Source organism: Nuphar pumila, chromosome 10 (assembly GCF_984573655.1).
Source record: "Nuphar pumila chromosome 10, dmNupPumi1.hap1.1, whole genome shotgun sequence".
Classification (NCBI taxonomy): domain Eukaryota; kingdom Viridiplantae; phylum Streptophyta; class Magnoliopsida; order Nymphaeales; family Nymphaeaceae; genus Nuphar; species Nuphar pumila.
In genome coordinates, this window is record NC_143258.1 from 99,504,525 (window position 1) to 99,530,902 (window position 26,378).

The 26,378-nt window shown below is 40.0% G+C and overlaps 1 protein-coding gene across 5 annotated transcripts in view; it reads right to left on the reverse strand.

The window, feature by feature from the left end:
* Positions 1 to 26,378, reverse strand: part of LOC149827551 (brefeldin A-inhibited guanine nucleotide-exchange protein 5-like) — a 91,236-nt gene that overhangs the window by 40,064 nt on the left and 24,794 nt on the right. For 4 of the 5 annotated variants that reach the window (XM_090019467.1, XM_090019468.1, XM_090019466.1 and 1 more), the window contains 13 exons: positions 26,180 to 26,302; positions 25,903 to 25,956; positions 25,703 to 25,791; positions 24,910 to 25,006; positions 24,650 to 24,748; positions 24,317 to 24,523; positions 12,436 to 12,546; positions 12,166 to 12,350; positions 11,263 to 11,883; positions 10,739 to 11,156; positions 7,288 to 7,527; positions 6,929 to 7,052; positions 6,664 to 6,812 (listed from right to left, as the gene is read on the reverse strand). In XM_090019467.1, the coding sequence (XP_089875593.1) occupies positions 6,664 to 6,812; positions 6,929 to 7,052; positions 7,288 to 7,527; positions 10,739 to 11,156; positions 11,263 to 11,883; positions 12,166 to 12,350; positions 12,436 to 12,546; positions 24,317 to 24,523; positions 24,650 to 24,748; positions 24,910 to 25,006; positions 25,703 to 25,791; positions 25,903 to 25,956; positions 26,180 to 26,302 (2,517 nt within the window). The remainder of the gene's footprint in view (positions 1 to 6,663; positions 6,813 to 6,928; positions 7,053 to 7,287; positions 7,528 to 10,738; positions 11,157 to 11,262; positions 11,884 to 12,165; positions 12,351 to 12,435; positions 12,547 to 24,316; positions 24,524 to 24,649; positions 24,749 to 24,909; positions 25,007 to 25,702; positions 25,792 to 25,902; positions 25,957 to 26,179; positions 26,303 to 26,378) is intronic. The other variant, XM_090019469.1, reaches the window with a different exon arrangement.

Sequence of the window (26,378 nt, forward strand, 5' to 3'; positions counted from 1 at the left end):
GGCTATCGACCCTGTGAGTGGTCGTTTGTTTGATGCATGTATCATTGATTTCGGTACCTGTTGAGGACCTTGTCCGCAAAGGATTTTCTGTGAAGGGTATGTATGATCAAGATCAGGTAATCCGACTAGAGTGGTGAATCTCTGTGAGGAAGTACACTGTCCAAGATCGGGTAGCCGCAAAGATGGCAAATTCCTGTGAGGAAGTATATTGTCCAAGACCAGGTAAACCTTCTAGGGCGGTAATTCCTTGTGAGGTCGTACATTTCCCAGACCAGGTGATCCAGCGTGGAACTTGTAGATTTTGATTTCGTAGAGAATTATGGTGTGTTTTGATGCTCTTCTGAGAGCATTTGATATAACCAGTTATGAATATTTAAATTTGGCTTTCTGTTGTAGCATGATTATATATTGGTTTTAGATTAGAAAGTTGGATCCTTGCTGATTCTAGATCTTGATACAAGGATATGTTTTTGTCTTATACTAAAGTTAGGGCCATTCTACGAATGATAACTTAAGCGAAGATAGGATAACTGGCCATGTAAGGCCTTGAAGTATAAGCATTAATTAATGCTTTTCCGGACATAGAGTCTGTTAGAATTAGTAAGGGTAACGAACGGCAACCTGATTATGATATAGGACAGAAACCTCCGTTAAAGGAACGTAAACAAACTAGAGCAATGTCTTGTTGTGTCTCTTCATTCGTATCAAATCTAGTAGAAGGTGACGAATAAACATTCTTACAGTCTTCTGCCAAGCCCTTTTTGTGACTCCGTATAAACTCTTGCGAAGACATAAATTATTAACAATTTACCCACATTTTGTTCGATCGAGTTGTTGGCTTCGAACCTGTCTCAGGAATTTATTATGTGCTATCCTGATTACTTTAATAGCAAACGTGTTTCAGATCACTCACACATATTGTGTATCCTCCTTAACAACGATTAACTAAGAACCAGATTGTCGCAGTAAATCTTTTAATAAATATTTCGCGGACGAAATTCTTTTAAGAAGGGTAGGATGTAAAACCCACGTTTTTCAAAAAAAAAAAAAATTTATCGGACCCGGGCCGGGTCGGGTCCGGACCCGACCCGGGCCCGCCTGCGATAGGGTTTCATAACCCGACGCAGGCGAGGTTTTGTTTAAAACAAAACCCCCCTGTACGCCGCATTCCCCCCACCGCGCCTTCGGCCCGATTGGGAAACCCATCTGGGTTTCCCCTTTTGTCGCCCCTCCCCGAGCTCTTTAAGAGCATTGCGGGAGGGGAGGAACGATGCCCCGCCCCCCTTCTCGTTCCCTACAGGCGACAACCTCGCCGGCAACCCCGACCGACGCCTCCTCCTTCCCTGCGCACGCCGCCGACCGCCAGCCACCTCGCCTCCTCTCCTTCCAGGTATGCAGCCTCCACCTTCTCCTCCTCCCCCTCCCATCTCTCTCTGTCACCTCGCCAGGACGCCGGCAGGCGGCGCACGGCCTCTGCCGCGCCCTCCCACCTCCCTCTTTGCCCAATGGAAACCCGACAGGGGGCCTACAGGGCCCCTGTCGTCCCCTTCTCTCTTGTGGGGGTTCGCCGGAGTGCCGGCAGGGGGGGCCAATGGCCCCTGCGGCACCTCCTCACCCCTGTGGGTGATAGGGAAACCGACGGGAGGTCGGTTGCCCCCTGTCACCCCCGTCCCGAGCCCTCTCTCTGGCAGGGGTTAGCCCCCTGCCTCCTCTCAATCTCCGGTGAGCAGGGGCAATGCCCCTGCCGTTTCCTGTTTTTCCGGCTGGCAGGGGCGATGCCCCTGTCGCCCTTTGTTTTGCTGGGCTGGCAGGGGCTCGCCCCTGCCGCCTCTTGGCTTCTGGGAGGGCAGGGGATATCCCCCCTGCTGCCTCTTGTTTCTCGGCACGCAGGGGGCTTGTCACCCCTGCGGCTCCGTGGTTTTGTCAGGCAGGGGTCGAGGCCCCTGCCATTTGTTGGTTCTGCAGGCAGGGGCCGAGGCCCTTGCTGTCCCTTGATTCGTCAGGCAGGGGCTGGGGCCCCTGCCATTCCCTATTTTTGTCAGGCAGGGGCCAAGGCCCCTGCCATATCATGTTCTTCAGGCAAGGGGCCCGAGGCCCCTGCCGTTCTCTATTCTGCGGGGTAGGGGTCGATACCCCTGCCCTTCATTATTCTGTCTGGCAGGGGCCGAAACCCCTGCCATTCTGAGCTGGCACGCAGGGACCAGTGTCCCTGCCACTTGTTACCTTCGTGAGGCAGGGGCCGAGGCCCCTGTCAGCTGTTTTGTCAGGTAGGGGCCGATGCCCCTGCCATGCGTGACCTTGTTTGGCAGGGGCAGAGGCCCCTGCCCTTCGCTTCCTCGTCAGGCAGGGGCCGAAGCCCCTGCTATTTTATTGTTCTGTCGGAAGGAGCCGAGGGCCCCTGCCGCCTTGCTGTTTTCGGCAGTGGCTCGTCCCTGTCGCCTAAACCTACCCATGTCCTCATCGCACCATTAATTAGATTAGCTTAATTAAATGTTTCGCACTCTTGCAGATTTACGCAACAGGTCTCGATCGTGCTCTGCGGCTCAACCCTCATATTATCCTCACGCTTAGGCGTACGCAGTTGCACGACATCCCAAGGTAGGCTAAAGTCGCACAAGGGGCAATAAGATCTAATTAAGTTGAAATAATTAAAATGTCTATGCTAGTTGTACTTAGATTTATACTGCTTTTGCGTGACTTATTATTCTTGTCTCCATGTTTATGAGTCGATGTACGGTTTTACTCTTCGAGTAGTAATTTGTGTATTTGCTTACGTGTTGAAGGTGGTTTCGCACTTTTTGAAATACTTATGCCCTAAGTTGCTTGCATGTATACTCGCCTGTACCTTTCTATGGGTGGATGTACAATTTCATTATTCGATTATTATTTTGCGTAGTGTTTATGAATTTGAGGTGTGGTTTCGTATTTCTTGAAATACATATGCCCTTGTTTGCTTGCATCCATTTTTGCCTGCACGTTTCCTTTGAGTGAGGTACGACCTTGTGTCTCGTGTATTACTTATGACCTTATGTGTTTGCCTGTCTAAGTGGTCAATGTATGGTGTTGGTACCTCATGTATTACTTATGTGTTTTTCCCTCGATGTGCGGCATCGCAAGTCGAGAGTTGTTTGTTGACATGTTATAACCTGCATATGCTCACACTCATGGTAAATATGTACTTACATAACTGTAGTCTTGTGCATATCCTGTTATCACCTGTTTTCAAAACACCAGAAGTTTCACTTGAGCACTATAGTTCTTTTAAAGAGGATTTCCTTCTGCAAACCCAGGGCTCTTCAAAATGCACAACTTTTGCAAAGTATGATTAAGTCTTGCAGGATTGCGAAGTCACATTTGGCCCCTCCCAAGTCCACACACTTGGGAGAAATGTTTTATAACCTTGACTCAAGTTGCGGCTCATTTTGAATAACCCCGATCAGGGGCATGAGCATATGAATGAGTGGGGTTCTGTTGAAGGACCCATTCTTTATGTATCAAACTAGTGTAACATGTCGATACTAAGATAAATTTTGGATGTAAGATTGATAGTGTTGTGTCTTGTGTGAATGACTTAATGTGGCATTATGGCTTTTAAGGATGAATCGTGCCAAATGAGCACTCCTATATTCTTTGAATTGTTATGAAGTTGTGTGTTGGGTATTCCTTTTGAGAAGCCCACAGACCTCCCTTGTTCAATATAGCGTACTTTTAGACATGCACAACATGTTAAGTACTTTGTTGATCGGACGAGAGATCCGAGATGACCTTGCATCATGAAATATGAAAAATGTTATTAAAGTGACTTCAAAACTTATCTTGCCAGGCTGTGTTGTATTAATTCTTTTGCAGATAATATCTGTTGGGGTTTCTTTTGTGGAACCATATCCCTTTCATCGTAGTCGTACTTATGACATGTACGACCGTACTTTTTGACAAGTATGTCTTCTTACGTTGCGATGATTGGATGAGTAGGTTGTGGCAACCTCGATGAGTGCAAATAACAAAATGTTATGATCACCTAAATAAGTGATGTTTTCGCCTTCACCGGCAAGATACTCGAGTGGGTCGAAAGACTAGAGTATGTAGAATGGGTCTTCAGTTAACTACCCCTGATGTACTCATTCGAATCGCTGACTCCTGTCAGGAGAGAGGACAGGAAGGTACAAAACTTCGATGGACAGGCCATTAATGGCAGTTACGAGCAAAAGACTCGGCTTCCCCAGTCATCGAAGTTAGGGGAATGAGACTACCATAATTATCCTAGGTGGTAGCTCTCCATGTTTGGGATGCATCCATTGTTTATGCTGCTTTGGGGATTTCTCTCTTGGTCACCGACCGTCCCCTTAGGTGCGGACTCAGTCAGCTATCCGGGTTATCATAAAATACATAGCATAATAAACCCCCGGATCAGTCTAGGTTGTTTCTAGAGTCGTGCCTTGTGCGTACCCGCTTGGCCAGTTAATATCGAAACATAAGTTAAACCTGATCGCAATGTGTTCAGTTATGCACGTATGAAAGTTATAGGGTACAACAGGTTCAATACTTATGGAATTGTGTGTGTGGTTGATGAAGCATTGTATTTTGTTAGTTAACTTCCTTGTGCAGTGCTTTGCTTGTAATAGTTAGCCTACTGGTGCCAGTAAAATGCTTGTAATAATTTTAACATTGTGTTCATGATAGTTGCTCTGTGAATCTGTTGAAATTAAATTGCTATATAATTGCCTGTCTACTTGACATATTAAATTATTCTGCTTAATTATGTTCAATATTGTCATGTCTGTGCACCTACCAGTTTTTAGTGAAACTGACCCATTTTATGGGTAGGTTTTGGATAGGTAATACAGTCTGCGATGGCACGATGGCGTGATGAGAGCAAGATAGAGCTTTTTCCCTGACGTTTCGCTTCTGAGGACATGTTGGTAAATTTGGTATGAAGGGTATTCCAAAATTTCTCTTTTATTAAACCGTGAGTTAATAAAACTGTTTTAGTAAGCTTCTTCTTGGTTTCAACAAACGAATTCTCAATTATTGAAACTCTGTTTCTAAACCATTTGACTTCAATGGTTGTGCGGGATTTGACAAAAAGGAAAGTTTACGCTGTAATGTGCTTAAGATCCATTGACTTGTGGTTTTAAAAAAATATCATTTTCCGCTGAAGTATTATTTAAACTCTGATTATTGTATGATTTCAAAGCTTTCTAAACTTTTTCTAAAAAGTCACAAGTCCTGGATTTTTGGGTCGTTACAATAATTATTTAAATAAAATATTAAGTCATTAGAAAAACTGAAAACTTAAATATTTCAGAATACAAAGCACTAGCGACTAAGGTGCACATTAGGGTATCTACATTAGGTGGCACCATTGTAGTTGTGAATTAGATGGGATTATTGTAATGTGTGTAGACTAGTAAGCTAAGTCACAGGGACTCGGCAAAGCAGGTGCCGCACCCGCATCAACGCGATGCGGGTGCGCGTGCCCGGTGCGGTCAACACGACCCTGGGTGCGGTCAACGCACCCAAGGTCATTTTCGTCCAATTTTTGAACGTAAAAAAAATTGTTGCCCGATCAAAAGGGGCTGCGAAAGAGGATTAGGGAAAAAATTTTGCCCTAATCCTCTCCTCTCCCGCGCAGCTCCGCTCTCTCGCTCGCCTCCTCTCCTCCCGACGTCTCGCAGAGGAGCCCGACGCCACCTCCTTCTCTCCCTCGTCGCAGGTACCCTCTCGCTCTCTTGTTGGGTCGGCAGGGGAGGGGCCGAGCCCTCCCTGCTCCCTTAGTCTCCTCTCTGACTCCCTCTGCTCTCCGCCGACCGCTCCAGGTATGCCCCAGACTCCCTCTGCTCTCCTCTCTGACTCCCTCTGCTCTCCTCCTCTCCTCTTTGTCTTCCCTCTCTCCCTCTTAGAACATTGGGGTCTCCGTGCGCACAGCTTGTGCTTTTTTGGGTCTCTGTGTTTGGTTTCCCTTTGCCGCAGCGGAATCGTGTCCCTACTTGATGCTAACGGCTCAACTGCAAGGTTCCTTGTGCAGCTTGCCAGAGGGCTTGGACATGCGGTTTGGCAGACCACACTGCAGCGTTCTATTGTTGTTGGTTCCCTTGTTGTTATGTGGGCTTTCGGATGTTCGGTATGTGTTGGCTCAGGTGGGGAGTTGAAACAGCTCTCCTTCCTGCACTGATATTTTCAATGTCGGAATCATGCCAGTAGTTATATGCTTGTCTCAAAGATTAAGCCATGCATGTGTAAGTATGAACTAATTCAGACTGTGAAACTGTGAATGGCTCACTAAAACATTTTTTTTAACTGATAACTGATAAAACTTAAAAATTATATAATATAGATTTTTTTATTTATTTATTTATTTATTTATTTTGCCGCACCCCCGCACCCATGTGACATAGCTAGTAAGTGGCATCTTGCACTTGCTACTGGGTTTGCAGACTGATCATAAAGGTTAGACATAAAGAAGAACAAGAACCTATAGATACAAGGCGCAACTAGTATTGAAAGATCTACCATGCATAACTTAATCAGCAGCTTCAACACCTATATCAGAAGTCAGTGCATAAGTGAACTCGCTCAGAGAAATAAAATTTAAACGATCAAAATGTACTCCCACATCATCTAATTGAATGCATGTATGGTGCATCATCAAAGTCATTCACGGACCTCAGCAAGGCGATCTTCACATATCCGAAGTAGTGCAACAGCCTTCAAGCTTATCCTTGTTGATGTTTTATTGTTGGCAAATCCAATGAGACAATTGACACAGTCCATAAAGCAGTCTCCAACAACTTGATCAAAGTGTTCTAAGATAACTGCAATCCATGTCATGTCAAGAATATGAATTGATTTACAACAAGATTTGAAAATATCAGGCCACATATCAACCAGCTTTGAAAAGTAACATAAATGATAAGACAAAGTTTTCCACCTTGTTCCACATTTTCGAAAGCACTTTCAGCAATTGATTCTGTTTCATCGTCAGCAGCAGCTGTAAAGACCATAAAAACACTTCTCCAGCCTGATTTTATGCTTCCTACCTTAGACTTGATCATCTGAATGATCATTTAATTCACCACATAAACAACAATGGGTCAGCCCCAGCAAACCACGATTGATAATATTCATCCAATAGCTTCCAGTCATAAACTGGAATCAGGAAACTCAACAGTAAGATAAACAGAAACAACAATGAGTCCGTCCAGAAAACCGTGATTTGTAAAATACTCATATAATAGCTTCCAATTCATCAAATGGAATCAGGAAACCAATACAGTTAGATGAACATACTTGGACAATACAATCAACAATTAGGCTCCTTATGGATTGACTCTGGCTATTCCTTATAAGAACGACAAATGGTTTCAAGATGTCATTCTGGAAAGTAAACTTGGTGAGCTCAGCACGCTCAAGGTATTTCATTCCAAGCTGCCTTAGTGAATCGATCGCATACATGGCAATTTTCTCGTCACGATGGCTTCCAGCTGAAATGAAATGGAGAGACAAAATAGACCAGATCCTAGCCCAAACCTGAAGACACAAACATTAAGAAAGGTAACAAAAAAGTCACCACTCGCCAGATAAAACAGGCACAGAGTTGTGAAGAATTTGACAACTTTGCATGTTTAGAAATGCATTTTCATACTTTGAATGTCATTCAATCATCGAAGAAGATGGTATCATTCGCATAAGAGATGTCATTTCTAGTCCATCTGTTTCTATTTTCTATATATGGAAAGTTAAGAAATTATCACATAACAATCGATAAGTTGCAAAAGAAAAAGGGTACGTTAATGAATGATTTTGATATATAGTCTACTCAATAATCTATTATTATGGATGAATATAGTTAATTAACTTAATTCTTGTATATATATAGTCACAGATATAGGCAATATCATGAAAATATCATGATAATATCATTGTAAATTCATAAAACGATATTCAAGGTGAAATCTCATGATATTTTAAAATTATCAGAAATTTACATATATTGTGATAATATCATGTTATCAATTAATTTTACTTGTTTACTTTCTTTTCATATCTTAAATATGCTTTTTCCTTTTTCTTTTATACTTTTTACTTATTTCTTTGATTATATGTATATTATTGTATAAACATGTTATTGTCTTAATTGTTTCGGTTCTTTTATAATTTTCTAAAATTTTTAAGTTTCAAGATTTTTCTGAGATTTAACAACTAAATCTATATTATCATGAGAAATTGCCTTGTCGAGACCAATATTTGTCATTATCACACACACACACATATATATATATAGAGAGAGAGAGAGAGAGAGAAAGAGAGAGGGAGAAATGTGCAACTGCTACACCCAAATAGACCTGTCACAGCAATCCAACCTTTTTAGATCGGAGTGCTCTCATTAAACCAAAAAAGAAGGGGCAAACCACCATCTCCTCTCCACCATGCCAGACCGATCCACTCTTACTCTACCATGCCCCACTCATCTTCCCTTCATTTGCCGCTGCCAATAGGCTTTCGCTGGCAATCTCCCACTAGAGGTCAGCTAGTGGCCACCTGCCAGCGGGGACAGGTGGATTTCTGGTGAGAGAGAGAGAGATTTTTCTTAGGGTTTCATCTCACATTCGATCTTAGATGATTAGACGGCTAAGATGAGTCCATTCAGGTCTGGCACCTACACATCTCTCTCTCGCCCTCTCCATATATATATATATATATATATATATATATATATATATGTGTGTGTGTGTGTGTGTGTGTGTGTGTGTGTGTGCATCCATGTGCGTGTGCGTGTGTGTGTGTGTGTGTGTTCCATAAAATGCATTTACAATACACAAATATAAGTGTTTAAGGTATTTTTTAAAACTTGAAAAATTTTGGACTTAGTTGATGCTAACCAAGTCAAAATTTGGACTACAATGCTCAAGTGGTGGTTGACCACACCTAACATTTGTTGACTTGCACCCAGCAATGTCAAATGCCAAACTCACACCCGCACACACAGGGTGCTTTTGGGGTGCATATAAGTCGGACCCCAAAGCTATAAAACCTAGTGACTCATGACTCAACTCAGAAGGGGTTGACTCATGACTTGCCAGGTCAACTCTGTGACTTGGCCAAGTCATGATGACTTTATATTTTCCATAAAATATGTACACTATGTTTTTAATATTGTATTTCTAACTGCTATATACAATATATAGTATAATATACATATTATGTATACAAAGCATTATGCAAACATACTACTTATATATAATGCACATAATATGCATATATATATGTAGACACACTCACATCATATATGTATGACTCAACTTAGTCATTCCATGTCTTGGCCAAGTCAGACCATGACTCGGCAAAGTTTTGTTAAGTTTCGAATCTTTTAATAATTTGACCTAGTGAATGGCCAAGTCAACCGAGTCATCGAGTTGACTAGGCAAGTTTTTAAACACTGGTTAGTGCTGAATCTACTTTGACCAAGGTCTGGGTCAATTAAGACTTGGGCCTGGTCTCACTCAAACTTGAGTAAAAAACAGACCTAAGTATGAGTCACATCTAGGCTGGCTTTGACTCAGGTTCAAATTTCAAAACAGATCAAAGTCCATAAGACCATATTCTGACCCAAGTCTAATTGTAACACTACTGGCCTGAGCCAGGTGTCACACAAGAATATAAAAGGGAAGAGAGAGAGAGAGTACCTGGGGTTGCTAGAAGGCTAGAAGCTCACTAGAAATCAGCATGCTGGGGGGCAGGCTGAGCATGCCCTAACCCCTCCCCACCCACTTTTTTCTGGACCAAACTAGACTCAATCAACACTGAACAAGTCCAGTTTTATACATATATAACCTTGGCCAGAGGAATGTTGACCAGATCTGACAATAGCGGAACCCTTGTCCCTCCATGTCGGGTGCTGCATTCAACCTATAACTCCCTGGTGTAGCTGCTCGTAAGAGGTGTCTATGTGGCATAGCTCTATGTAGAAGTGGGCATCAACCCGATAAGTCCACTATGGCCAGCCCGGCCCACTATGGGAGGGGCCTGGGCTTTCATTTTAGACCCAACCCCGGCACTAAGCGGGCTTCTGGCCCGACCCAGCCCGAATATATATATATATATATGTGTGTGTGTGTGTGTGTGTGTGTGTGTGTGTGTGTGTGTGTGTGTGTGTGTGTGTGTGTACTAATTTTATAATATATATTTATGTTTATGTAATTATATGTATAGCTATATATAATATATAATTGTATATATTCATGGGCTAGCCCAGCCCAATTAGACCCATGGGCCTAACGGGTGGGCCGCAGGCTGGACATTCGACAATAGGCCAGCCCGAACAGGGCCTAGGCCTGTCAATTGAGGGGCCGGGCTTGACTGGGCCCTGCTTGGTCAATGGCCCGGACAGCCCAGTTCATTAGCAGGCTGGGCCAGCCCGTTGCGCACCCCGCCTCTACGATATTACTAGTTTCAAAAAAAAGAAAGCTAATAATCATACGTACTAAGCACAGAATGCATGGGGTACCCCCAGCTCTCTCTCTCTCTCTCTCTCTCTCTCTCTCTCTCTCTCTCTCTCTATATATATATATATATATATATATATATATAAACACACTAAGCACAGAAACTCAGCATGTCTGAAGATAAAAGGTAGCACCTTCACCAGCACGAGTATAGATGTTCAATGCTGAAATATCTGGTCAATGAGTTTATCAAAACCTAAAGCAAAAGACCAATACTGAAAGGAGTATTTTCTGACCATGCGTATTCGAGCCATATTGTAATAACTGATCTCAACAAGTTTCTGAAGGCTGAAGACACGGGCAGGAGACTGTTTGAGTTCTTCAGCAGAGACCTCACAGAGAGCTGTGAAAAACTCAACCACTGAATCACTAGGCAATTTGACACTGTTAATAAACACTTGCTCCATCGGTTTCCCTGCCAGCTCCCTTAGTGACTGGTGAACAGCATCTCTCGAAATTTGGTTTGAGCCTTGCATCACAGTGGCAGCAATGGCTGGGGTTGACGTGATATATTCTAGCCTGGAGACACATTCTAATACAGCATTCCATGTGTCCTGAAGTGAATCTGTCTCTGTGTCACACAGTGCTAGCAGAGTTCTTAGCGCTTCTACGTTTTTGCTCTTCATCTCCTTTGGAGCATGCAAGAAAGTAAATCTACAAATTGGAATTAATTAGAAGATGCTGGAGGTTAGCATTTAGCCCGAGGTAATAGTTGACTATAGGGAAACCTTCTCTTTTTACACCAAAAAAAAAGAATTACCTTACTAGGGATGTCAAGAAGGCATAGCGCATGGTATCCATACCCAGAACACGTGTCAGATGTATACCCGACCTGAGACCCTCCATACACAAAATAACCCTCGACTTATTTTCACTATCTTCCATAGTAACAGAAAAGGCAGCAAGCAAAGGCCATCCAACAGCTTCAAGCATTGGCCGTGCTAACTCAATCTGACATGCAATGTGAAAAATCCCCCTCTTTTCCCCTTGCTTTCTGAAAAAGGCCTGTGTGCGTGCAACAATTTCGTCACTTTCCTTCTTTGTATCACTGGCAGACTTTCTTCTTGGAAGGGCCAAATTCAGACTACTGACAAGACGACCTCCCTCTGTTTCTGTCCTCTGCCTAATGTTTCTACCACTACCAGCTTCATCATCCTTCAACCTTATTTCTTCCCTCACAATAGATTCATAGATCTCCTCTAGGAGCTCCTTAGGTGCACATTCCTCAGCATCAGTAGAGTTCATTAGTACAAAATCAGATTTTGACATTCTAGACTTTGTCATGGGATTGTGTGCATCAGTATTCAACATAATTACAGCATACGCAAGAATATATGCAGTATCTGGATTTTTAAAAAGCCCTGGGTTGTCGGCACAGTAACTGCAAAAGAAGCACCAAAGAATGTGATAATGAAAAATATTCCCAATCCTGAGATATAAAGTTGAAAAAAAAATCCAATAAAAGAAGAAAGTGAAACAGAAAAGATATGCAAGCTTGCACATATACATGCACAGTTGCGCACCAGCACATGCATGTGAGGGCACACACGTGTGCGAGACTGCACCCACACACATATTCACACAAGCAGAGAAAAGTCCAAAGAAGAAGGCATTGGTTCAAAGATCTCTATATGATAAAATCACTAAAGTGCAGTTTAACTACCGTTCGGCAAACTTTTCCATGATACGATCAATCTTTTGTGCTTCTCCAGGAAGCCTAAACCCTTTAAGGAATTCTCTAATTGCAGCATCAAACTTCAAACCAGAGAAATTCATGGAATCAACATAAGCATGCATGACAGCCAGAGGGAACCCCTCATGTTGACCCAAATAATCACCAATCATAGCCTGTAAGATGTACTTGTCATAGAGATCTTTGAAATGCAAAAAGTGAATAACAAAGGACAGAAAAAACTCGGTTAAAAGAAAAGACCTTGTCTAGGCTCGGAGTATTTCTCAGGAACAGAGCTACAGATGCAGGTGTATTTTCAACCAACATATTTGACATTAAGTAATCTACACCTCTTGCTGGTTTCCTGTTGAACTGTTAAAAAAAGAAATCAAATTTAGACACCAATTGTTGAAGTTCATAGGAAATAGTTGCTCTAAAGATCCAGAAATACAGAATAATAATGGAGGATACCACTCCTGTATGCAATCCAGAGGAAGCATTTGATTATCATGTTCTACTGCATTTACTGTTTGTGTGTGTCTGTGTACATGTGACTTAATGCAATGCAGATTTATACAATTATTACTCATGTATTTGTAATGAATCAAGAGCCTTCAATTAAGAACAAAGTGTCCACCAAAGATCCAAATGGACAAGCAAAAAAATGGTCACTAATGGCACACTAGCAAAACTCACAAAGGGCAAAAAGAGATTGGGACTGGTCCAACGGCTCTATTTGTAGCAGTTGTACTACTCCAACATCTAGTCAAACTAATCAACTTTATGTTGACTAGTCAAAAAGAACAAAATTTAAATAAAAAGAAAAAAATTATTTACAATAAAAATATATACACATATGTATATATGTATATAATACATATACATATGTTGGTATGTATATATAGATACACACACACACATATATATATATTATGTATATATATACAATTTAACACTTTTCCTCAAACTTAAGGTAGAATGACCGAAAGTTTGCCTAAAAGGAAGTCAAATCTAAGAGCAATGAGAGGTTTGGTGAAGAAATCTATCAACTCGTACTCTGATGTAACATAGGGCAAATCAATATCGCCATGTAGATACTTTTTTCGTACATAGTGACAATTTATCTCGATATATTTAGTGCGTTCATGAAATGTACGGTTGTTGGCAATGTAGATCACAATTTTTTTGTTACATCACATTCGTGAGGCGCTAGTTACTTGAACTCCCATATCGGTCAGCAATATTCTGAGTCAAACCACCTCCATCGTTGTAGTAACCATAGCCCGATATTCAGCTTTAGTTGACAAGAGAGACCTTTTGTTGCTTCTTGAATCGTTATGGTTGAGTGTTTGTTGTTAAGATCACCTCCTCAGTTAACATCAATATAAGCAATTAAATTCAATTTAGATGAAGCATACAAGAAGAGGCCTCGAGAAAGAGAAATCTTGATATATCTAATAATACGCAAAATTGCTCCCATGTGAACAGAAGTAAGAGCAGGATGAAATTGACCGGTTTTGTGTACAGTGTATGCTATATCAGGTCTAGTAATTTAAAAGTAAGAGGGTGCGCTAATAAGTCGTTTGTAAGGAGTTGGATCTTCAAGAGCTTTTTCATCATGAATTCTCATCTTGGCATCGACAACATCGAAAGTATCAACTCTCTTTTCATGTGTGATTCCAAACCTAGAGACAATATTAAAAGCAAATTTAGACGGAGACAACAAATGCCTTCTAAGAGAATAAGCAACTTCAATTCATAAGAAATATCTTAAGAAACCCAAATCAATCATTTCAAAGTGTTTTTTGAGAAGTTTTTTAATGTTTTCAACTCCCTGTTTGTCTCTTCCGGTGATGAACACGTCGTCCACATAGAGGAGGAGAATAATAATACCTGCATCAAAAATCTTAACAAACAAAGTTGTGTCAGTCAAGCAAGTTATAAATTCAATATCAAGCATAACTTGACTAAACTTGTCATACCAAGTTTTCGGTGCTTGTTTAATACCATAAATTGCTTGTTCAAATGAAGAGCTTTTCCTTTAGAAATCTTCACACCATATGGCGCCTCTCTATATACTTTTTCAACTAAGTTTCTATTAAGGAAGGAATTTTTGACATTCAATTGATATATAGGTCATTTTCTAACATAAACTAAGGCTACTAAGGTCCTAACCAGAGTTGTCAGTCGGGGAAGCGGGCGCAGAAAGTGAGACACTTCCAAAATTTTAGGAAGCGGAAAGTGAGGGACGACTTAGAAGCGAATCAGGAATCGTCTCGGAAGCGAGAAGAAAAGCAAACCAGAAGCGACCTAGGAAGCGAGGGAGAAGCGAAAAAAGAAAGGAAAATGAAAATAGAAGGAAAATTGAGGGGGAAGCGCGCTTTCCAATTTTTGGGGCGCTTCTCAGCATGTTTTGAAAGCGCCACGTTTTGCGCTTTCCCATGTCCTATGTTGCTTCCAGTTGTTAGAATTCCACTTTGGTACCTGTATTGAGAAAGGAGAGAGAGAGAGAGAGACGAAGAAAATGATACAAGAGGGGGGCTACGGCCATCACTATTTCTGTATTGAAATCGTGACCTAAAACTGTGCATTTATATTTGCATTACAGAGGTATGAATCCGGGTCTGGTGTATTCAGACCCGATTAATAAAAAGCTTTACATGGCTCGGGTCCTCTGTACATAATCTTTACATGGATCGGGTCGGATCCTTGGTCAGATCCTTTTCACCTTTTTCACCCCCCTCAAGTTGATCATGGTTTTGGACCATGAACAACTTGCTTTTAAGCATCCAAAAATGATCCTTTGTTAACCCTTTGGTAAATATGTTTGCAACCTGTCTTTTAGTACTGACAAACTCAGGCTCAATCTCTTTTTCTTCAACCTTCTGTCTCACAAAGTGTTGGTCGATTTCAATGGGCACGACTGTGATGTACTGGATTGGATGACATGTTTATAGCACTTTGGTTATCACATAGCAAAGTAGTGTGGGAGATCTTTTCTCCTACTTCAGTTAGTAGATGTCTGATCCATGTGACTTTGGCGGTAGCAACAGCCATGGATCTATACTCAGCCACAGTGCTTGATCTAGCAATAGCCTTTTGTTTTCTATTGCTCCAAGAGACTAGATTTCTTCCAATGAAGACACAATATCCTGATGTAAATCTTCGTTCATCAGGATATCCTGCCCAGTCTGCATCACAATATACATCCCCAATAGTCCCTTTCAGATATCTAAGGATCCTCTTGACCGCTTCCATATGTTCAGTATGTGGCGCATGCATAAATTGAGACACTTGATTGACTGAATAAATAATATCAGGTCTAGTGAATGTGAGGTACTGCAACATTCCTATTATGCTTCGATACCTGGTGGGGTCATCACACAGATCTCCATCATGAGCGCTAAGTTTTTGATGAAACACACTCGAAGTTCCTAGAGGTTTGCAGTCTTTCATGCTTGCCTTGCTGAGAACATCTACGGCGTACTTGTGTTGAGTGAGTGTCAAGCCCTGAGCCTGGTTATCAACTTCTACACCAAGGAAATAACATAGAACTCCAAGATCTTTCATTTTGAACCTCTGACCTAGTAAGTCTTTTACTTCTTGGATGTGACCCGCAGAGATTCATGTGATGATAATATCATTGACATAAATTAATAATAGAGTGGTCACAGGCTGACTTTTAAAAATAAATAATGAGTGGTCCAGCATGGAACGTGAAAATCCATGTTTCTGAATCTCTAGCAAGAAGCTATCAAACCAAGAGCGAGATGCTTGCTTCAGACCATAGATAGCTCTTTTTAACCTGCACACATGGGTTTTACAATTTTGTTCTTGATATCCAGGGGGTTGCTCCATGTATACTTCCTCCTTCAAATCCCCATACAAGAATGCATTTTTTACATCAAACTGACTCAACTTTCATCGATGTTCAACAGCCAGAGAAATAATAATTAGAATAGTTCTCATTCTTACAACCGAACTAAAGGTCTCATCATAGTCTTGTCCTACTTTTTGAGTGAATCCTTTTGCCACAAGCATTGTCTTATATCGTTCAATGGTACCATCTGGCTTGTACTTTATTTTGTAGACCCATTTACATCCGACAACATTTTTGTCAGGTGGTCTGGGAACAACTTCCCAGGTTTCACATTCATGCAAGGCTTGCATTTCATCATTCATGGCTTCTACCTATTTGGTAGAAGTGGTTGTCTGATAGTACATGATGGGCTCATCTTATTGATGGCAGTTAAAAACAGTTGAAGATCCAAGGAGAAGTTGTTATAGCTAACCCACCTGTCAATAGGATGTCGTATGCGGTTTGATTTTCTGACCTCAAGAGTATGAGGAGTAGGATTGGCGACTGAGACATGATCTGAATGGCTTGATGTTGTCGGTCTATGTGTAGAATAGACAATGCCTTTGTATCTGCCCGGTACTTCCTCTACATTCTATGATCCCGACGTCCCAGTGTTCTCAAAAATCTCTTCTTGCTGCACGCAATCTGAGGAACATGCTTCATTGGAGCCAGCAAAAAGTTCTGAGCTCAGCCAAGGATAGTAAACTTTAGTTGATATATTCGTTGTGTCGGCTCCGTGATCAAAATTTTATTCATCAAAGACAACATTTCTTGAGATTCTGATGCGTTTGTCGGTGGGATCATAACACCTATATCCTTTGTAATCATCTGCATATCCCACAAATCTACACTTCTGGGCCTTGTCCTGAAACTTGTTTCTCAGAGACTGATCAATATGCACATAGCAGACATCCAAAAACACGCAAATCATGATAACTAGGATGAGCTCCAAAAAGACAATGATAAGGAGACTTATTTTCTAAAATAACCATACGCAGTCTATTTATCACATGCACGGTAGAATGGAAAGCTTTTGTCCATACGTTGATGGGAAGATTGTTGTCATAGAGCATACTCATGGCACTTTCAACGATATGCCTATGTTTTCGTTCAACAATCCCATTTTGTTGAAGGGTGTAAGGACAGGACACCCTTCTTCCTATTCCGTTATTTTGAAGAAAAGAAATAAAATCACGGGATGAGAATTCCTCATCTCCATCACATTGGAAAAATTGAATGGACTCAGAAAATTGATTTTTGACAAAGGAAAGGAAATTTTGAAACAAAGATAAGACTTCCGACTTATTTTTTATGAAATATATCCAGGTGTATCGAAAATAGTTATCAACAAAGATTAGATAGTATCTGCTCCCAGATCCAGAGGCAATTGGGGCGGGTCCTCATACATCAGAACAGATTATCTCAAAAGGTTTTGAAGCTCTTTTATTTATGGAATGAAAAGGCAATACATGACTCTTGCATAAAAGACAACTGGAACACTTGTGACTGCTCTCATCCCCATTGAGACTTTCTTTTAGAATGAGATTATTAGAGACAAGTTTCTCAATAAAATGACTCCCACAATGTGTTAATCGACTATGTCATAAGAATGGCTTATTACATTCAGAAATACTAAAAACATTAGCAGAAGAGGATGAACACGACTCTAATGAAGGCTTCGAATTCAGATGAACAGGGTAAACAGCATGACATGGACCTTCTTCAAAGACATACATATTGTGTTGTCTCTTTCCTTCAGCGAATGTTTCCCTCGTATGTAGGTCCTTGACCTGCACAGAGAAGGGAGTGAATTCAACTGAAGCATTATTATCATCAATAAGTTTGGAGACAGAGACAATATTTTTCTTAATGTCAGGAGCATGAAGAACGTCAGAAAGAGTAAGAGTGGAGTATGACATGGGAATGACAGTTTTTCCAACATGAGAAACAGGATGGTGGGATCCATCTCCAGTGACAATCTCACTTTTTCCAAAATAAGGAATAGGGTTAGAAATCTTACCTGCATCACCTGTTACATGAGTCGTTGCCCTTGAGTCGACAAACCAAGTGCCTTCATCACTCTGCTTCAATTTCAACTCTGACAAGGCAGATATCAGCAGATCTTTAATCTCTCCACTATCTCTGGTATTTGAGAACTTCCTTTTGGTTTCTGTCTGTGAACCCTTTCCTTTATTCTCTGGATTATGCCAACAATTCGCATTGATATGCCATTTTTTGTTACAAAGGAAGCAAGTAGGGATGGATCTTGATCCCTGCGCATGAGCTAACATATTTGGAATGGGAAGCAGACCACGCCCTCCGTATCCACTTCGCCCTTGTCCTCCTCATCCTCGACCTCTACCATAAGTCACTCCTGTGGCAAAAACTTCTTGAGAATTTGTGTGAATGTGAGATTCTTCAGAGAATCCTTTCAGAGTCATTTCGTACCGGATCAATTTGGCTCGTAGCTCATCAAAGGTAAGGAGAACAGGAAAGCACAATAGTGAAGTGACTATCATATTGTAGTCAGATCTCAATCCACTCAGAGTTTGTTGCACCATGTCATTGTCACTTACGGCACAACCTATAACGGCAAGCTGATCTGTGATGATCTTTATCTTATTCAAATACTTCATGATGGTCATGGAGTCTTTTCTTAGCAACTGAAATTCCCTTTTTAGAAAAACCATCCTTGCTTGAAAAACCTGCGAATATGTTTGAACCAGTCGTTCCCAGAGTTGTAGTGTTGTACAATTGTCGGGAATGGCAACAAGGACCTCTTGAGACAGAGTTGAGGTGATGTATGCAACAACTGATTAATCTTTTTTTTCCCAATTGAGAAATTCTACATTTTTGACATATACGATCGAACTTGCCCCTTGATCATTTTTCTCTTCTCTCGGGACAAATTCTGGTGGGACTGGAGTGGTTTCATCCAGGTGACCTAAGAGACCTTGGCTCTTTATAAAAGGAATAATTTGTCTCTTCCAAATCAAGAAGTTTGAGGTATTCAAATTTTCAGAAATGAGTTGGTTGAGAAAACTTGAAGAAAGATTTGATTAAGAGGAATAAGGATCCATAAAGAGTAAAATTCAACAAGAGTGTTCACGAAGTGCAAGAGTTTTCACGAAATGCTCAGCCTTTTTTTTTGGCTGTCAGATTAAGAGAATAAAGGGACTGAACCTTTTCCTAAGCACTCCAAAAAACTGAGATTGACGTAATAAAATAAACTTTCCCACATTAAATATATTTTCAGGCAAGTAGCAGAAATAAGAATCAGGAAGGGAACTACACAGTAAACATATATTTGAATGTGCAATAATAGGTGCGTGGAGAAGATTGGACTGAGGAAGATCGAACAGACAATAGCAATAAAGGGAGGTCAAGCAGGCAATATCAAAAAAATTGAAATAGGGATCGTGATTGGTCTGGTGTTTCACGTGAGTTGATTTCAACGATTCACGTGAAACACAACCACTCCTTCTCACGATCTGGGTTCACGTGAACAGGATTCACGTGAATCTCAGACCCAAGAGAAACAAGCCCACGTGAGATGTGGGTACACAGAAAAATTCAGGAAAGAGGAGAAGAATGAGAGAAGAAAGGAAATAAAGAAGAGTAGAAAAGGGGAGAAGCGAGAAACCTCAAAACTCTGATTGTCGCACCCGACGAAAACTTTTTTCGGCCCTTAGACAGATCTCGGCTTTGATACCATGTTAGAATTCCACCTTGGTACCTGTATTGAGAAAGGAGAGAGAGAGAGAGACGAAGAAAAGGATATAAGAGGGGGCTGCGGCTGTCACGATTTATGTATTGAAATCATGACCTAAAACTGTGCATTTATATTTGCATTACAGGGGTATGGATCCGAGTCTGGTGTATCTAGACCCGATTAATAAAAAGGTTTACATGGCTTGGTCCTCTGTACATAATCTTTACATGGATCGGGTAGGATCCTTGGTCAGATCCTTTACACCTTTTTCACCGGTAACCCTAGTCCTAACAGTGGTCAACCTAGCAACCAGAGCAAATGTTTTTTCATAATCTATGTCATATTCTTAAGAATATCTCATAGCAACTAATCTGGTTTTATATCTTTCAAGAGTTTAATCACTCTTGGTTTTCACCTTATATACCCACCTAACTTATAGGTTTCTTTACCTATGGGATATCTTGAATAGTCCATGTCCAGGCCTTTTCTAGAGCTTATAACTTCACCCTAATGGCTTCTACCCACTCAAAATGTTTTTTGGCTTGATCATAGGTAGAAGGTTCTACATATGAATGAATTAACACAATATATGTCTTGTAATTGGGTGAAAATGAATCATAAGATGTGGTTTTGCGATTCTAGATGACCTTCTTATTGGTACTTCAGACTGATTTTCATTATCAGAATATTTTTCTAGTGCACATGGATGCTTAGGATCCCTACGCCTAGATTATTGCAAATCATATCCCTATGGGATTGCTCTTTACTAAGTCATATCATTATGGGATTGTTCTTTATTTACCATATCATTTCTAAAGCCATTACCATTATCAAGGTCACATTCATAATCACAATCATCGGATCATACTTTGAAATTAAATCTAACAAAATGGAATACTCAATTACTTTATAATTTTCAAAATCAAAGAAACTTTCCTTTTCTAAGGACATGTTTCTTGAAACATATAATTTGCTATTCTTAAATTCAAAGCATTTGCACCCAAAAACTTAGTCTAGAATGATCAAAAACTAATTTAAAGAGTTTTTCAACTAGTATCATATTTTGCAAAGAAGAATATGGTATTCTGTTAAAGAGATATACAGCGGTTAGCGCACCTTCAGCCCAAAAATCTTTTGATACTAGGTTTGCTATCAGGTTCTTGTAGTTTTCATAATGTGTATGTGTTTTCTTTCTGCCAAACTAATTTTTTGTGGTGTGTGAGGACATGATCTTTGATGTGTAATGTCATGCAAATTTAGATAATACTTAAATTCTTTGGATACAATTTTTTTTCTTGAATCGGTACGAAAGATAGAAATAACATTTTCAAATTTATTTTTGACCAAATTGTGAAATATTTGAAAATGTAAGAAAACTTTGGATTTATGTCTAAGGAAGTAGATCCAAGTATACCTAAAGAAATCATCAACAAAATTTTCATAGTATGCATATTCACCCTTTGATATAACTTGTGTTAGGCCCCAAACAACCGAATGTATTAACTCAAGCGGTCTAGAAGAGACAAAAGTTCCTTTTTGAAATAGCAATCGCTTCATTTTACCAAGAATACAATCTTTACAAGTAAAATTTTCATAATTACAAAAGTTTTCTAAACTTGAAAAATATTCAATTTTGGATACATTAGGGTGACCAAGCCTTTTGTGCCACAAGTCCAAATCCAATTTTTTAACATTACAACAAAAAGTATTCTTTAGTATTTTCAAAAAGTCCATATAGTAAAGGCTTTCTTCTCTATGTTCTTCCCTAATCAGCTTCCCTGACTGGCGACCCTCCACGCAAGAACCATCAGATGAGGAAACATCATATTCATGGTCAGATATTTGAGAAACAAACAAGAGGTTTAGATTTAACTTAAGAATATACCTAACTTTTAAAATAGTATTTTTTGAAGTTTTGAAAAATACTTTTGAAATTCCCTATTTATTTTATTTCAAGAGATGTACCATCGACAGTAAGCACATTTGGCATGCTTAAGTTAGTATGACATTCAAATAAAATATTACCATTGGAGGTCATATGAAAAGATGCACCAGAGTGAAGAAGCCAAGGAGATTTACCAGGATTGGAGAAGGATGAAATTGTAACTCCAGCTAAAGAAGATGCCCTTTTGAAAAGAGGTTAAAGTTCTTCCACTAGTTGAGCCAATGACATGTTTTCAATGGATAAATCTTGTGGGTTACTAATGTCATTTAACTTTTGCAGTTAGCCAACTAAAGTCACCTTCTCTTCTCTCCTTCTTAGCTTTGGATATTGAGACTGAAGTCACCTTCTCTTCTCTCCTTCTTAGCTTTGGATATTGAGGTTTAATGTGTCCTGGTTAATGGCAATAGTGAAAATTTATTTTTCGCTTATCATACACGTTGCCTTGTCTCTCAAAATGAGGTGGCTTGTAAGCACGCATGTAATTTCCCAGCTTAGAGACGACTAGAACTGAATCATATTCATTCTTCGTAGTATGCCGCTTTAACCTATTCTCCTTCGCACTTAATTGTTCAATAGTGTCAGCAATAGAGAGAAATTTTCCTCTATGAAGGAAGGTTGATTTGGTAGTCTCAAATTCCGGTCTTAAACCATTTATAAATTGAGAAAAATGTTTTACATCAGTTTGCCTTTGGCAAAACTCAATATCTTCAGGGCAATGCCACCTAGGTTCAAGAAAAGTCAACTTTTTCCAAGGTTTGGACAACTCATTATAGTATTCCCTAATACTTTTGTCACATTGGATCATGGTTCAAACTGTCTTGCAAGTTACACACATGTGCAATATCCTTAAAGGAATACATATTCTTGAGCCATTCCCAATCCTTGCTAGCATGCTCAAATCTTGCAAGGCTAGACCATTTTTTAATATCAACACTATTAATAAGCCAAGACATAATCTTGGTATGTTTCATTCTCCACTTTTTGCATTTTTCTCATACCTAAGGCCTTAGTTTTCTCACCAACTGAAAGTGACACTTCATTCTCGTTCTCTACCTTAGTGAAAACTAGTTTGGGCTTCGGATCGGATCCATCCGCCCCATAACTCTTTTCCCTAAATATGGTGTTTCGTAATTGAAGACCATATTACATAGTTTACATCATTAAGTTTCATGGGCATGATGGAGGCATTTTCTTTGTCATCCATTCTTACATAGGGTGAAAGAGAAAGAGATAAAGAGAAGAAGAGAAAATAATGTAGAAGATAAGCAATAGCACGAGCACCACACCACAAACTTTGGGCAGAATCAATGAGCACCTGAACCAACGAAACAAGTCAATCTTCATAGGCACGAACACATGAACACTTGAATCACCAATGAACAAGAGTCTCCTCTAGATCCCACAAGCACAAAATCGTGATGATCAATGTCCAAAGGTCCAAGAGCAACGAAGCTCTGATACCATGTAATGAATCAAGAGCCTTCATTTAAGAACAAAGTGTCAACCAAAGATCCAAATGGACAAGCACAAAAGTGGCCATTAGGGCACACTCACAAAACCCACAAAGGGTACACACAAGAAGGCTCAAAATATAAAAAACATAGATTTTATTAATAACCCAAAATGCAAGAAACCTATGTCACATGGGTGCGGGTGCGAGTGCGAGTGCGGGTGCGGGGATTCGGCACTTCCAAAAAACCCGGGTGCGGGGGTGCGGCAGGGGCAAAAATGTAATATATATATATATATATATATATATATATATATATAAAGGGGGTCGGGGAATAAGGGTTTTTTTTTTATTTTGCAGTTGTCAGCTGCAGCAGCTGACAGACTGTCAGCAGCTGATTCAGCATAATTTTTTGAAAAAAAAAATTCGAGAAGCCCATTTGGGCAATTTTAAAAAAAAAAATGGACCTTAATGTCAACGCACCCAGGATCGGGTTGACCGCACCCGGTGCGGCACCCGCACCCGCGTCGAGTCGCGTCGACGCGGGTGCGGCACCCTCCTAGCCGAATCCCTGTGACATAGCAAGAAACATTACATAAAATGAGGGGTTTCACCGCTTTTTATATACATCATAGAGAGCCAAAAAGAGACGTTGGAGCTAGTCCAACGGCTCTATTTGTATTTGTTGGACTAGTCAAACAAGTCAACTTTACGTTGACTAGTCAAAAAGAACAAAAAATAAATAAAAAGAAAAGGAAATATTTACAATAAAAATATATACATATATAATACGTATATATACATATATATATATATATATATGTATATGTATATAATACATATATATACATGGTATGTATATATAGATACACACATATATATTATGTATATATATACATTATATGTATATACAATTTAACAGTATTGTCCCTTTTTCCACCTACATGATTCTCTTGGTTTGAGTTGTAAATTTTTGGAAACCTAACGGCTTTATAAATGTATAGGTGTTTGGTGCTATGGACTTTCTCATTTTGAAAGAAATCCATGTAATATATTATTGTGGTACCAATACGAAACTTGCAAATTTGACAGAAAGGAATCCTAACAAGGCATATGAAGTCATGAGTCATCTTAACTTTAACTGCAATACCATATAGTCCAAATAACAGATATTACCTCAGATATAGCAGCTTCCAACGTTAACTTGTGAGCCTTAACCTTTTCAAACCGATTGGCCAAGTCTTCCTTATGTTTCACATCATCAACACTAGCTTCCCTTGCCAAAAGCTCCTCTTCAGAGCACTGACCAATATTAGCCAGTTCAGCAGATTCACGCCGTGATCTCTCCCAATCAACAAGTGATTTTAACACACTTACAAGACACTGAAAAGATGCAAAAACAGTGGCATGATCTTTATTTGTTTTTAAGTCCTACAGCAGAGAATAAGGGAATGCAGGTGAATATTGTTTTAGTTTAACTTCAAGATCACAGCAAGATAAAAGAGTAACCTGCAGAGACAAAGCTTTAATGGATGTGTTCTGAGATAAACTAATCGAATTTGGTTCGGTACTCAGAGACCCTTGCCTTATCCTAGAAAGAGCATGAACCTGCCTTCAGCCAAGGCAACAATGAAGAATGCATTGGTAACACAAAAAACTAGTAGAACTTGCCTTTCAAAAAAAAAATTAGTAGAACTTGCTGAAGATATTTGAAGATATCATATACTTTAAATGTTAATCCAAATAAAGAAGAAAAAAATCTACATTACCATGCGCTCAAAAAGGTTAGGTGACTCAAGATCACAGTCATAGTTGACAAATATGTCAGCAAGCATCTGAGGATCCCTGCACACCTTCTCAAGCATTCTGCACAACACATTAGCCAAGGTGAGAGTGGAATATGACAAGAGGAATGAGTTCATACTTCATACTTAAAAGCCATAAGCAACCCTGGTGCAGCATATTTTCAACTTCGAAATCAAATTAAACAAAATTCAAGAGGAGCTAGGCTACTCTATAGAATTGTTGCTCTTGCTTCTATTTGTGCCATCCATAGGTAAGCTGGACAATATGGAAGCAAAACAGATGAGAAAGTCCAATGTCTGATCAAGCCAGGTCTGCCAAGTGAATAGTCTTAAAAGCCAAGGTTGACCGAGCCTTTGGGGAGTAGAGCCAGTATGCCTAAAGAAGACAAGGACCCTTAGCCTGTTGGACAAATTAAGAAGGATAGACCTTAAATTGAACAACGTATGCCACCCACCAGATCATTTATTGAGTTGGCCTATAATACCCTGTTCTCAGCCTCCTGGCCAATCAGGCCAAGAAAGCAGGTCTGAACAGGCCGTGATCACTAGATTTATCAGCAAGCATGGCCCGTTTTCATCTGTATTGAAAAATACTAAAAAACAATGACAGTTAGTGCTAATTTCCTAATAAATTCTTCCTATGTTAAGCACTAACCTGGTTGACTCCTCTATGCAATCTTAATAGGTAAGGTTAAATGCAACATGAGGATTTCAAGCAGAAACATAGAAACTTCAGGGTAGGAACTAAATAGCTCACCTGAGAACGCTTGTCCTTTGATTACTGGCACTCTCAGCATTGTCTAGTGGCCGTAATATAATCAATGGGAAAAATACTCCTATCTCACCCTGCAAATGTCTTTTAACATTTAAACAACCAGAGGACAAAACCAAAAGTAGAGGGGACTTACAAAGTGATCTTCAGAAGAACATAGGCAATCTCATTGAGTGTCATCATACCTTTAGACTTTCCCTAAACCGCAGCAAAAGCACCATAAAAATTCCAATGGCATGCTGCCCAGTGGACAAAACATGGAAAAAAGAATTAAGCAGGACCATTCATTTGAGAAACAAAAAGAGAAACAAAAAAGAGGGAACAAAGAAGGCAAAAGGTTCTGCTGTTATGGAAGCATGCATTTTGTCATGTAAATAGAACAGGACAAGCTAAAGTTCTTCAAATGTCAATAGAATAGGAAAAGCTAAAGTTCAAAAACATTCAACAGATGGCCCAAGCAACCTGAAAGACAGCGGGTGATGAAGAAACTGATGCCCGCAGCAAAGCATAGGAAAGATATGCTTTGACTGAGTCAATGAAATGAAAGTTCCTTGTAAAGGACACGCTCACCCCTTCTAACAAATTCTGCAAATGAATATCAGACAGAGAAATCAGTTGCTTCCGACAGTATGATCTAATATATAGATTCAAATAGTGAAAA